The sequence below is a fragment of the Azolla caroliniana genome, unplaced genomic scaffold (genome assembly GCF_043228905.1).
Source record: "Azolla caroliniana isolate FFs.n. ecotype wild unplaced genomic scaffold, voAzoCaro1.0.p SCAF_4, whole genome shotgun sequence".
In the NCBI taxonomy this organism is placed as follows: Eukaryota; Viridiplantae; Streptophyta; class Polypodiopsida; order Salviniales; family Salviniaceae; genus Azolla; species Azolla caroliniana.
In genome coordinates this window covers 24,608,278-24,620,592 of record NW_028230439.1, presented here as the reverse complement: position 1 = coordinate 24,620,592, position 12,315 = coordinate 24,608,278, and the positions used below count along the sequence as shown (strand labels likewise).

Sequence of the window (12,315 nt, the reverse complement as noted above, 5' to 3'; positions counted from 1 at the left end):
CATTCTTATGTTTTTTTTTTCACTTTTTACCCTTAACATGCTTACCTTAAAAAAAAAAACCTTGTAATAAATAATCAATACAAAAGTATGGTATTTACAATACTTCGAGGGTGTTTACCATACTCGAATTCTTGAAACGTTCTCGAATGCGAATGTGCTTATGGTACATATGGTTCATACTATGGTTTTAAGTATGAAGTTACTCATAGATAAACCTCATTGAATAACATGTTGTGATGGACGTTACAACATCCCGTAGGAATCCCTTGAAATTTCTTTAAAATAAAGTTAGTCACAAATTAACTAAGGAAGTTATGGGGATACATGTTACGGGCATGACCATATAATATCCCGTGGTAAGAATTTACCGTAGTATTCTATACACGTGGAGAAGTGTGAGGGTTAAACGAGAGTGTAAAGAAGGGGAGGATTACTTTTAATCCTCGGGATTGAGACAACCCATTAGGTCAAGTGTGAACTTGCCTGGGGGCCTTGGGTATCGCTATAAATAAGAGGCCTAGCTACCCTCAATGGATCATCTTTTGACTACATCGAGACTCTACTCGTGTGGTGGGTCAACTCTTGTAGCGAGCGCGCCAGCACCAGGTACGACTCGACGCCACGGCGGTGGTATGGGACGCCGAACTTCGGCAATCTCAGAGTGCTCTTGAGGCACGTGTCATTAGTCTACAATGTGAGACTAATAGACCTGATGAGCGACAAGGTGAACCATCATTTGTCGTTAAGCCATTTACCAGAGACAAAAAGGAAAGAACCGAAGAAGCAATCTGCACATGGCTGGGACGATGGGAGTCTCATTTTGAGCTCTATCCCACGCCAGATAGTACGAAGATTGCATATGTCGGCCGAGAACTCGGGGGTAAGGCCGCCGCCTGGTGGCGTGGCCTCCGTACTATGGGGAAATTGCCCGATACCTGGACAGATTTTGTCACGGTTTTTAAGGGCCAATTTCTGCAACCTCCCTCTCGAACCGAGGCAGCACAAGCTTTAATGAACCTCTCTAGCAGGAAATTTTCCTCGCTAGAAGACTATGTTCACCATGCTAGAACCCAAATCCAAAATTTGGGTCTAGAAGGGGACAATTGGTTGATAGCTTGTTTTGACAATGGCATCCCCAATTCGGACTATCACTGGATAGTGCACGATAAGGATCCAAAATCCTTCGAAGAGGCCGTTGAAATAGTTCTTCGCTATCAACGCACTTCGAAGAAGGACCATAACAAACCCAACGAAGCGCCCGGGACTAAGCAGTCGCAATTTGTTGGGAAACGCAAGACACCCAACGAATTCCTGGATCGCGATTGTAAGCGACAACATCCTTTTTGTGTATTCTGCAAAAAGAAGGGTCATACAAAAGATCAATGTCGAAAGCTCCAACGGAAAGAGCACGACAACAAAGCTAAAGCTGCAGACCATAAAGGTCAGATTCCTAATGTCCTTCAGGTCTATACACATCATTTAAGTAATTGTCAATGTTCTTTCCCTCACTATGTATTGGGTCCCAATGATTTACTACGTGCAAACGGGTATATCAATGGATCTCCCGTACAATTTTTATTTGATTCGGGAAGCTCACACAATTTTGTGAATGATCGTTTGGTTCAGATATGGGGAATCCAACCCACCGTAAGTGATCACACCTACACGGTGCACTTGGCTGATGGAAGAGTACAATACATCAACGGGGCGATTCATTCATTAGGAATTTCTATTGATACTTATATAGAGGAAGTAGACTTCCATGTAATGAATCTTTGTACCACCGATGTAATACTGGGTTATCCCTGGTTTTATAATAAAAACTCTTCTTTATTGATTGATTGGGTTCGTCATTCCATTTCTTTTGTACTGAACGATTGTACGCATTTTATTCAATGTGTAAAAAAACAATCCCTCTCGATTGTTTCCTCGTGTCCATCAATATTCGAGTTGTCTTGTTCTACATTATTTTATTGTGTACTTGATCCGGACATTCACGTTTATAATATCGATAATGTCCCGATTCAATTAACATATTTTGAACAACAACAACTTGATGAAATCTTAAATGATTTTCATGATGTTTTTCTAAGTGAACTACCTGATGGGTTACCTCCTAAACGTAATATAGACCATCGTATAGATATTGTACCTGGTGTTGCACCAATAAGTATACCTCCGTATCGCTTAAGTCGATCCGAAGAAGATGAGGTATCTAAGCAACTCAAGGACTATTTACGAATGGGTTATATACGTTATAGTAAATCTCCATGGGGTGCACCAGTTCTCTTGGTTAAAAAGAAAGAGGGCACATGGCGTATGTGTATTAATTACCGACGCTTGAATAAAGTGACGATCAAGAATTCGTATCCATTGCCTCGGGCTGACAATCTAATTGACCGTCTCCAGGGAGCTCGGTATTTTACAAAACTTGATCTCCGTACTGGCTACCGTCAAATACGAATAAGTGAGGACGATGTTCCTAAAACGGCATTTCGTACGCGCTATGGCCATTACGAGTTTTTGGTTATGCCTTTTGGTTTGACCAATGCTCCGGCTACTTTTCAACAAGAAATGAATGACATTTTCCGAGAACAACTTGGAAAATTTGTCGTTATTTTCTTGGATGATATTTTAGTTTATAGCCGTACATTACAAGAACATGCTAGACATGTCCGCTTTGTTTTACAAACATTGCGTGACAAACAGTTTTATGCGAAGATCTCAAAATGTGAGTTCTTCAAGAAATCAATTACTTATCTAGGACATCTCATAACCGAACGAGGAGTTGAAATTGATCCTTCTCGCATTGAGAAAATCAAGCTTTGGCCCACTCTTCGGAATATTCGAGAAGTTCGATCATTCCTTGGTTTTGTGGGGTTTTTGCGAAAGTCTCTTCGTAATTACTCCCAATTGACGACGCCGTTTACTGATCTTTTAAAAGGTCAAACGCGTAAGTCTACAAAACCTATTGTGTGGAATGCTACACTAGACCTTGCCTTTAAGGAACTCAAGGACCTGGTTTGCAAGGCTCCTTCACTTCTTTTACCCGATCCTTCAAAACCTTTTGAGGTTGAAACCGATGCAAGCGATTATGCTTTAGGTGTTGTCTTGTATCAAGATGGTAAACCAATAGCATTTGGGAGTAAGAAACTTGATTCTGCTCAACGTCGGTATACCGTTCAAGAAAAGGAATTATTTGCAGTTATACATGCGCTCAAAACATGGCGCCATTATCTTTATGGAAATCACTTTGTGGTAACTACGGACCACGAGTCCTTGAAATATTTTTGTGACCAACAAGAACTGAAGGGTCGTAAGGCACGATGGGCTGATCTCATCCAGGACTTTGATTTTTCCATACGATATCGTAAAGGTTCCATGAACACTGTCGCTGATTCACTAAGTCGCATCCGTGAAGTTAACATGCTTAGCTTCACTGCAATATCATCAGATCTTTATGATCACCTTCGAGGAAAGTATCCTGATGACAGTTATTTCGCAAAATACTGGGCAAGAGTTGAGTCTGGAACAGACACCACCACATCCTCGAAGGAATACTTCCACATTGGTAACGGTTTGCTCTACCGTAATAGGAAGGTTTGTGTTCCAGATTTACCCGAGGTCAAAAAGAGGATTCTTTTTTAATGCCATGATGCACCCTCAGCAGGGCACCCTGGAATACATCGTACACTCGTTCTCATCTCCACTCAATTTTATTGGCCTAAGATGCGTCCTGACATACATAGCTATGTGACTAAATGTCACCAGTGTCAGGTTAACAAAGCCGAGCGACTTAAAGCCGCAGGACTTTTACATCCCTTGGACATTCCCAATAATAAGTGGGAAAGTATATCCATGGATTTTATTGTTAGCCTTCCTCGCACCCAAAAAGGTAATGATGCCATCTGGGTTGTCGTTGATCGACTAAGTAAAATGGCCAGATTTATTGCTACTAAAACCACGGTAACAGCTCCTGAATTGGCTTACCAATTCGTTGACGAATTGTTTCGTTTTTATGGGTTACCGATGGATATCGTGAGTGATCGAGATCCAAAGTTTACTAGTGACTTCTGGACACAAGTCTTTAAGAAGTTAGAAACTACGTTGAGCATGAGCTCCACGGATCATCCTCAATCCGATGGACAGACAGAACGAGTAAATCAAATTACTGAGGACATGCTTCGAGCATACGTTGGTGCAAAACCAACAAAATGGGAACGTTATCTCCCAATTTTGGAGTTTGCTTATAACAGCTCCAAGCATACGTCGACGGGATATAGTCCTTTTATGTTGATGTATGGTTTTCAGCCACGAGCCCCGATTGATGTTACTATACATCATGATGAGTTGCGAAGTACGCAAAACTTTCTTCGGGATATGCAAGATATGTTGCATATTGCACGAGATAATATAAAAACAGCTCAAGATAGAGCGCGTTTTTATGTCGATCATCATAGGCAACCTCGTGTATTCAACCCTGGACAGAAGGTATTTTTACGTGTACCTCACAATTCTAAGACATTGTCTACGGGTAAGTGCGCTAAGTTAGCCCCACGGTTTTGTGGACCTTTTACAGTCCTCAAACGAATTGGGTCATCAGCCTATCGTCTCGCTCTTCCCGATGGTGTCGGAATTCATCCAGTCTTTCATGTGAGTCGTCTAAAAGAACTTCTAGGTTCTGGCGACAATACAGTTACGACTGAAACTCTGGTTACTTCTGAAGAATTATCTTCTAAACCAAATAAGACCTTGTACAAACAAAGAATCACAAAAATTCGGCTTAATCCACATGAATGTGAAGCGAAGATATTGATATTGTATTTGACGACATGTTTCATCAAAACTTTGGGCTATTTTGGATACACAAAGTTCACAAAGGTGTTAAAGCACAAGAGAGTAATGGGCTTTCTGAAAACAAAGATAGTGTTCACAAAGAACCAAAGTGGTAGATGAAAAAAAGCAAGATTGTTGATTGTATTGAAATTAGAAGATTTTTTAGATCGGCTTGTCTTGATTTTATTTGTTATTGCACAATAAATGCCCTCATTCGAAGCTAAAACTTCTGCTTCTTTTATTTTGCAATCAATGTGAAACCACCATTTAAAAGAACCATATAGTTCACAATTCACCTTCTATACTGCCTCCGGGCTTTTTATTAATACCAATGGAGCATATGTTTTATGGTAAAAAAAATTCACCTTCTTAGTTAAACATAGTACCTATTATGTTTAGTAGCTTATGAATTTTTATGACGAATAGTGTAAAAAATGTCAAATTGTCAACTTGCAGCAACGCAATTGATTTGTGGCACTCAACTTAGCCTATTTTGTTGGAGTTTCCTCAAAAGCGTGATGAATAATTCTTAACATGATCCTCGTATTTGTGTGAAACCTAACCATGTGGGAGCGACATCCATGAATAGGGAGATGTCTTGAGAAATATGGATTTCTTTGATACTTTTGTTGGAGGTAGGGTTCCCAAACAATGCAAAGCATCTCCTCAACACAAGTAATCGAAGAACTTCTAGATTGCTTTGCTCAATTTGCTTTTGGCCCTAAATGTAACATTCTCCTCATTGGGAAGCTTCCAATCCACACGAAGGTGAGCCAATGTTGGCACTCAAGTATTGGTCCATGATAAGAACACTCCGTGTAAGATTGATTGTATTTAGGATCTAACAAAGACACACAATATAATTGATTGTCGATGCATAAACAACTGATTCATGTTTCAAAGAGAACTCTTCAAAATTACAGGTACAAAAGAGGGGCCCATCTAGATTAGTACGAAATCACAGACATGTTGTTTTTCCATTGGTAGAAAAAAAGACGAACTCTATACTACTACATAGGAGCTATATTATCCTCTTGAGTTTGAGAGCTAACGCCATGGTCAGTCCGACCCTCACTTCAACGGAGAAACCTGTCACACATTCGCATATGTTCTGACCCAAAGAAAAAGGGGGCGTACGTCGACATACAAAGGTGTTGGCTAATGATAAGGAAGGTAAGGGGCTCCAATCTATCTATGTGCGTATATCCCCTTGATTTGTTATATGGTCTTGAATGGGGTAACGAGATTCCACTGTTGTGGCTCATCAACGTAATGCTATCTATCAAGATGTATGTGTATGTGTGTTGTTTATATTGGGATTGAGGTGTTTGCGGATTCGTTGACAGGGACAAAACCGGACGGTGCACGAATAGAAGGTGAAAAATGCGAGCGTACACACACACACACACACAAAGTGTGAATCCAACACATATACAGCCTTACACATATGTAGAAAGAGAGATGGGGGGTGGGTTGGTATGTGGTTTGGAGGTCCCGAGTTCGATGCCAGACTTTGAGTGTGTTTTAGGTGAGCTTCCATTACTCCTTCCTTGGCTCTGTGTCTCTCTGTCTCTCTCTGATCTTTCGGCATTAAAGAAGGTGCAGTAATGGCCGTCTTATCCAATCAATGGACTGTAGTGTAGCCCTTCACATGGGCGCCTGCAGGCTTTTCTGAACCCCTCCAATCCCTGTCTTCATCTTCATCCCCTTCCATCAAATCATGTATATAATAAGCATGTAAAGGCAGTGCAGTGCAGAGCAGAGAAGAGCAGAGAACTGTGAGGTTTGTCTGAGTAGCATTCTAGCGAGAAGCCCTGTAGAGGAAGGGCTTGAGTAGCAGAGTCAGTAGAGGTGCTGCTGAAGGAAGCGATTTTCGCAGAAATCCAGGAAGAAACTGATCGATCGAGGGCTGGTTAGCAGAAAACAGACCTAGGAGGTGTGGGGGTAGGTACTAATTTGGGCTAGCTATGGGTGCCGAAGCTGCCCCCCTGCCTGCGGACCTCCTCACTGTGAAGCTCCATGAGCCCAGCCTCGTGACGCCCTCTGAGCCCACAGAGAATCTCGTCTATTTCCTCAGCAACCTGGACCAGAACATCGCTGTGACTGTGAAAACAGTCTACATGTTCGAGGCGCCGGCCCCGGGGTCTGCAGAGGCGACCAAGGATCCTCCGAGCCTGGTGCTGAGGGAGTCGCTGGCCAAGGTCCTCAACTACTACTACCCGCTCGCCGGCAGGCTCGGCATCAGCGCCGAAGGGAAGCTCAACGTGCATTGCTACGGCCAAGGCGTGGTCTTCGTGGAGGCCGAGGCTACCGGCTCCGTCTCTGACCTGGGCGACCTAACCAAGCCCGAACCTGCCAGGCTCGGCAAGCTGGTCTACGAGGTCCCGGACGTCAAGACCATCCTGGACATACCCCCGGTGGTCGTCCAAGTAACTTCCCCCTCCCTCCCTTCCTTCCTTCCTCTGCTATGCTATGCTATGTAAATTAATAATCTCTGGGTCTGTGTAGGTGACCACTTTCGAATGCGGAGGGTTCGTTTTAGGTCTGGGGATGAGCCATTGCATGTTGGACGGCATCGCTGCCATGGAATTCGTGAACTCGTGGGCAGAAACCGCCCGCGGGTTGCCCCTCTCCAACCCTCCGAGCCTCGACAGATCGATCCTCGCCGCCCGAGTCCCGCCCCAGATCAACCACCCGCACACCGAATTCCAAGAGATCGAGGACCTCTCGGCTCTGCAGGACCTATCCCTGGATGCCCACAACATGGTCCACCGCTCCTTCTGCTTCTCACCCGAAAGCCTGGAGCGGCTCAAGAAGAAGGCCATGGCCGATGGCACGCTCCCCAGGCAGTGTTCCACCTTCGAGGCCCTTTCGGGCCTGGTATGGAAGGCACGCAGTGAGGCCATGGACATGAAGGAGGAGCAGAAGACGAAACTCCTCTTCGCGGTCGACGGCCGTGCCAAGTTTGTGCCCCCCCTCCCCCGTGGCTACATGGGCAATGGCATCGTACTCACGTTCGCGCTTGCCGAAGCTGGGCAGCTGAGAGAGAAGCCGCTCTCGAATGCGGTACGACATGTCCAGGATGCCATTGGCCTCGTGACTGATGATTACATGCGCTCGGCCATCGACTTCTTCGAGGTGACCCGTGCCCGCCCATCCCTTGCTGCCAGCCTCATCATCACCACTTGGTCCAGGCTCTCCTTCCACACTTCGGACTTCGGGTGGGGCGAGCCCATCCACAGCGGCCCCGTCACCCTCCCCGAGAAGGAGGTCGTCCTCTTCCTCTCCCACGGCAAAAGCAGGAAGAGCATCAATGTGCTCTTGGGCCTCTCCCCCGAGGCGATGCAAAAGTTCGAGGAGATTTTGAAGCCGGAGATGGATTGAGCATGCCCTCATGAATCTAATCCGATACAATCCGAATGAGTGGCCAGATTGCCGATCCTTGTGATTCTGAAAGAGTCCTTGTGATTTTCGATCTTTGAATTTTTAGCTTTCTAATCGATGAATGTTTTGGTGTAAAATGTTAGGTTACCAATCAAAATGAATGAATGAAAACAGTTGATTCATTCATTTGGATCTATCTACCAATATTTATCTAATCTTGTATGGGTTGTTTACCGTGGTATTCAATAAATTTTTTCATTGCTTCTAAGGATTTGATTCATTTCAAAATGTCATCCATGACCACCCTAATTTGCAAACATTAGAAAATTGCTGTTGTATAGAATATTCATGGAATTCTTGCCTTTGACAAATCTATGCTTTTTACCCTTATCTTCAACGAAGCTATTCACTTTGTGCCTTCATCAAAGCAACGCCCGACTAACGTCTTGGATGAAGCTACACACACAACTAAACTCACAGCTTTATCAAGCTCTATGTAAAAACTCTATTCTCATGTGTTTCCCTAGTGGAACCTTGACACAAACAAGTCGATTCTGGGAAGCTATGGACAACCATCACTTGCGTGTACTTTTGGATGCAGGGTAATTCACATTTGTTAAGACATTGCAAAATTGTGGTGAAAAAACCCCATGAAAATATCATGAAAGCATACACAAGATGGTTTGCACACAAAAGCACAAAATAAATGAATATCTTACTTTGAATGTGAATGTGTCTTGGGTGTCTTTGGTAATCCCTTTTCTAAAAGGGGCGATGGACTTACCCAGCAAGTCCTCCACTAGGTAAATAGTTTAAAGTGTTGTTGATGAACCACACAATTGATACTTTGTCCGTGTCCATAGGGGTTAGTGAAATAAAAAAGGTAACAATATGTATGCTGCATGCAATATACGCAATGTAGAGGCAACATGTCAAAGGTAATATGTGTGCACAATGTAGAGGCAACATGTCAAATCATAACAGCAAGGATCACAAAGGCTATATGTAGTTCTTTGTCTTTGCCAAAGATATATGAGTTCTTTCTTCTATTATTTCTCTTTATAGTTGGAACTTGGAATGTCTATGTATACCCAAGTCATAAATATGTAGTTTCTTTGTCTTTTCCAGATTGTCTTTTCAAGCATTAAATGGTATTATGGTAGGTTGCTTTATCCATGAAGAAAAGAGGCTTTTCCACCACCCACTCTATCTACTTCTCTTTAAATTGAAATAAGGAACCCGGCAATTTTTTATGTTTCAATAGCATAAAACACCATACGATTCATTAATTTCAAGAACACTTGGATGATTCATAAAGTTTGGATAGCTTGACAACATGAGGATTGAACATAATATTATCACATTTCATCTAAAAGAGAGAACTATGAACCTCCCTCCCTCCCCTTTACCTTTTTACCTTTTAACTTGTTCTCTTTACTCTCTCTCCCCTTTTATCTACTCTTGCACCCACTTTGAGTAAAACAAGATATCAAAATAGCAATGCCTCATGCTTTAAATGGAGTTTCGAAATTGAAGTATTGTGTGCAACAAGTTGATACAATTGAAACCTGCTACGCTAAGGAGATCTCTTTCTTGTGAGAATTGAACTTTACCGCATTCAATGCAAACACATCCTAAAACCTCACTCTTATTTTCTTGCTCTATCATAAATTATAATGCACACACATATTTTCTTACATGTCAAAATCACACACCATTTTCACACCTTATGCAAAATTACCCACTTTTTTCATGGCTCCACATCTTTAACTTTTTGCCTTGCATCCTATCCAAAATAAAAACACTCTAATGTATGTCTTCAGCTTCCAAACACAACACTGAAATTGGAGGTGTGAGATCACCTTTATCATCAGACCTATTCCTCCATAGCTTTTTCCTCTAAATTTTGTGATGGGTTCAAATCTCACCCCATTTGTGGACTATTATTTGCAATGTTATTATTTGAGGATGCCAACACCATTCACAAATGAATATGTTTTTCATTTCATTTGTTTGGTATGAACCCCACATTTTGTAATCCTATAAATTGTATAATGGAACCTTCTTGTTATAGGGAGAATCAATTTTTTACTCTTATCTTTGCTATATCATAATTTGTCACACTTTCTCTTTGTTACCTCTTCTATGAAGTCAATAAGTTGAGGGAACACCATGTTCTTTTGTGATAGTAATGCAACTTTAGCCATTATTTCGATGGCCTCCGCAATTGGCATTATGATTTTAGCTAGGAGCTTCTTTAGTCATGCCTCCTTATATCTTGCATAGCTAGCCACATCCGTAATTCATGTCCACTTCCATTGAGGAATCAAGACACTCAACTCCTTCCTGCCTATTTAGGAAGATACCATTGATAGTTGTGAAAAAAACATTTTTTTTGGAGTTAGACTAGTCCTCAAGATCGCAAATCTAGTGGGAATCAAAGTATCCAACCAAAATTAGTCACTTTCGTACCTTGATATTGATTTTGAGTATATCCCTAAATAACGTGGGAAAGGCCTATTGGATTGCCAATAGCTCTTGTCCAAAACTAATGTCAGATTTGCTATCAACCCAACTACGTAGGTCAAGTTTGGTTTGTTATTTCACACATACATAAGACTCCATAGCATCATACTTAGCTTTCTACCAAGAAGGGTAAACACATGTTTATGCATTATTTTCACATCGAGAGTTTTTACTACATACTAGTAATCCCTTTCTTAGGAAGAAGTCACATACAAGATGATATGTTGATTGGGTCCCATACGTCAAAATTGGCATTATCATGGATGATAAAATATCTATTCTATAATATTCTAATCTCTCTCTCTCTCTCTTATATATATATATATATATATATCTATATATATATATATGGTAAAGCATACACTTTTATTAATTGCACCCTATCCTATCATCCTATTTGAAGTAGGTGCTTAACCCATTGAGTACTTGCTATCCCTCGTCTCTAGATACATCATTATGAACCATATCATAGTATGAACCATACGTACCATACGTGCATTCGCGTAAGAAAAACACCCTCAAAGAATGATAAATACCATACTTTTGGATTAACTATTTATTATGAGGTAAATAAGCCTAAAAAATGGGAAAAACAAAGAAAACATTCACATTCGTTTTCCAACGTAGGAAAACGAATGTTATGCTAGACGAACACCAATTTTACGTACTATAGACCATATAGACCCATGAGGCAAAGGCCATTGCAAACGATGGACATGATGCACTGCCAATAAACAAATACCTAAATCATCCTATCAATCTCCTTGAAGTCTCAAATAAGGAGAACTGCGATATCAATATGCCTTCTTATTGTCAAACGTGTCTTTGAAGCCTATATTTGAGGATAAAAAAACAAAACCATTCCACATACACCAACCATGTCATAATCTCCAATATTTTAGATACTAAAAAGATATCTCAAACTGCGGAGAAGGAATTCTTGTACCTACCATGAACATACACCCATTGATATGAGGATTTTGACCCTCTACTTGTAGAGGGTCACATTGTAGACATAAATTTCCAAATAACCCTTGTTATTGTACAATTGATAAATCAATGTCAAGTATGTTCCTCTGAAACTTGCAAAACAAGCACAACATAAGATTTGAAAGGAATATGAGATTGCCACCCTAGTTGTACTACACTTTGCCACCACCTATTGGATCTTGCGATTCTGCATTCTTTACTAGCATTTTCTAAAATTCACACATACCTATGGCTATCAATTAGTTTATGATATACATAATTTGTTTGTTTTTTTTTTCCAAAAAAAAACTCCTTCCATTAGTTATAAAGTTTTACAAATGAGACGATTATGTATAAATCCCTGAAGGGACGTGATAGTTCCATCTTATGTGGATGCTTCCCAACTCAAGAAAGGGAGAGGATGACCAGTGTTGGATGAAGGCTATTCGTTGTCTTTCAACTCCCTCATAGCTGCCCTTAAGGCCATCATATTGGCTCTTCAGAGTGGCTACAATTTCACTCCATATCTCTCGTAGTAACCTTGTTGGATGTGCGGTTTGGTTGGAGAAGACTCGCCTACATCGTTGTTTCCATAGAATC

The 12,315-nt window shown here is 41.4% G+C and overlaps 1 protein-coding gene across 1 annotated transcript; it reads left to right on the top strand.

Annotated features, from left to right (window-relative positions):
- The first annotated feature begins 6,606 nt into the window (after positions 1 to 6,606).
- Positions 6,607 to 8,491, top strand: LOC147865576 (omega-hydroxypalmitate O-feruloyl transferase-like). Its single transcript, XM_087318421.1, has 2 exons — positions 6,607 to 7,265; positions 7,345 to 8,491. The coding sequence occupies exons 1-2, from the start codon at positions 6,804 to 6,806 to the stop codon at positions 8,218 to 8,220; spliced, it is 1,338 nt and encodes a 445-aa protein (XP_087174547.1). The 5' UTR covers positions 6,607 to 6,803; the 3' UTR covers positions 8,221 to 8,491.
- The last annotated feature ends 3,824 nt before the right edge of the window (positions 8,492 to 12,315 follow it).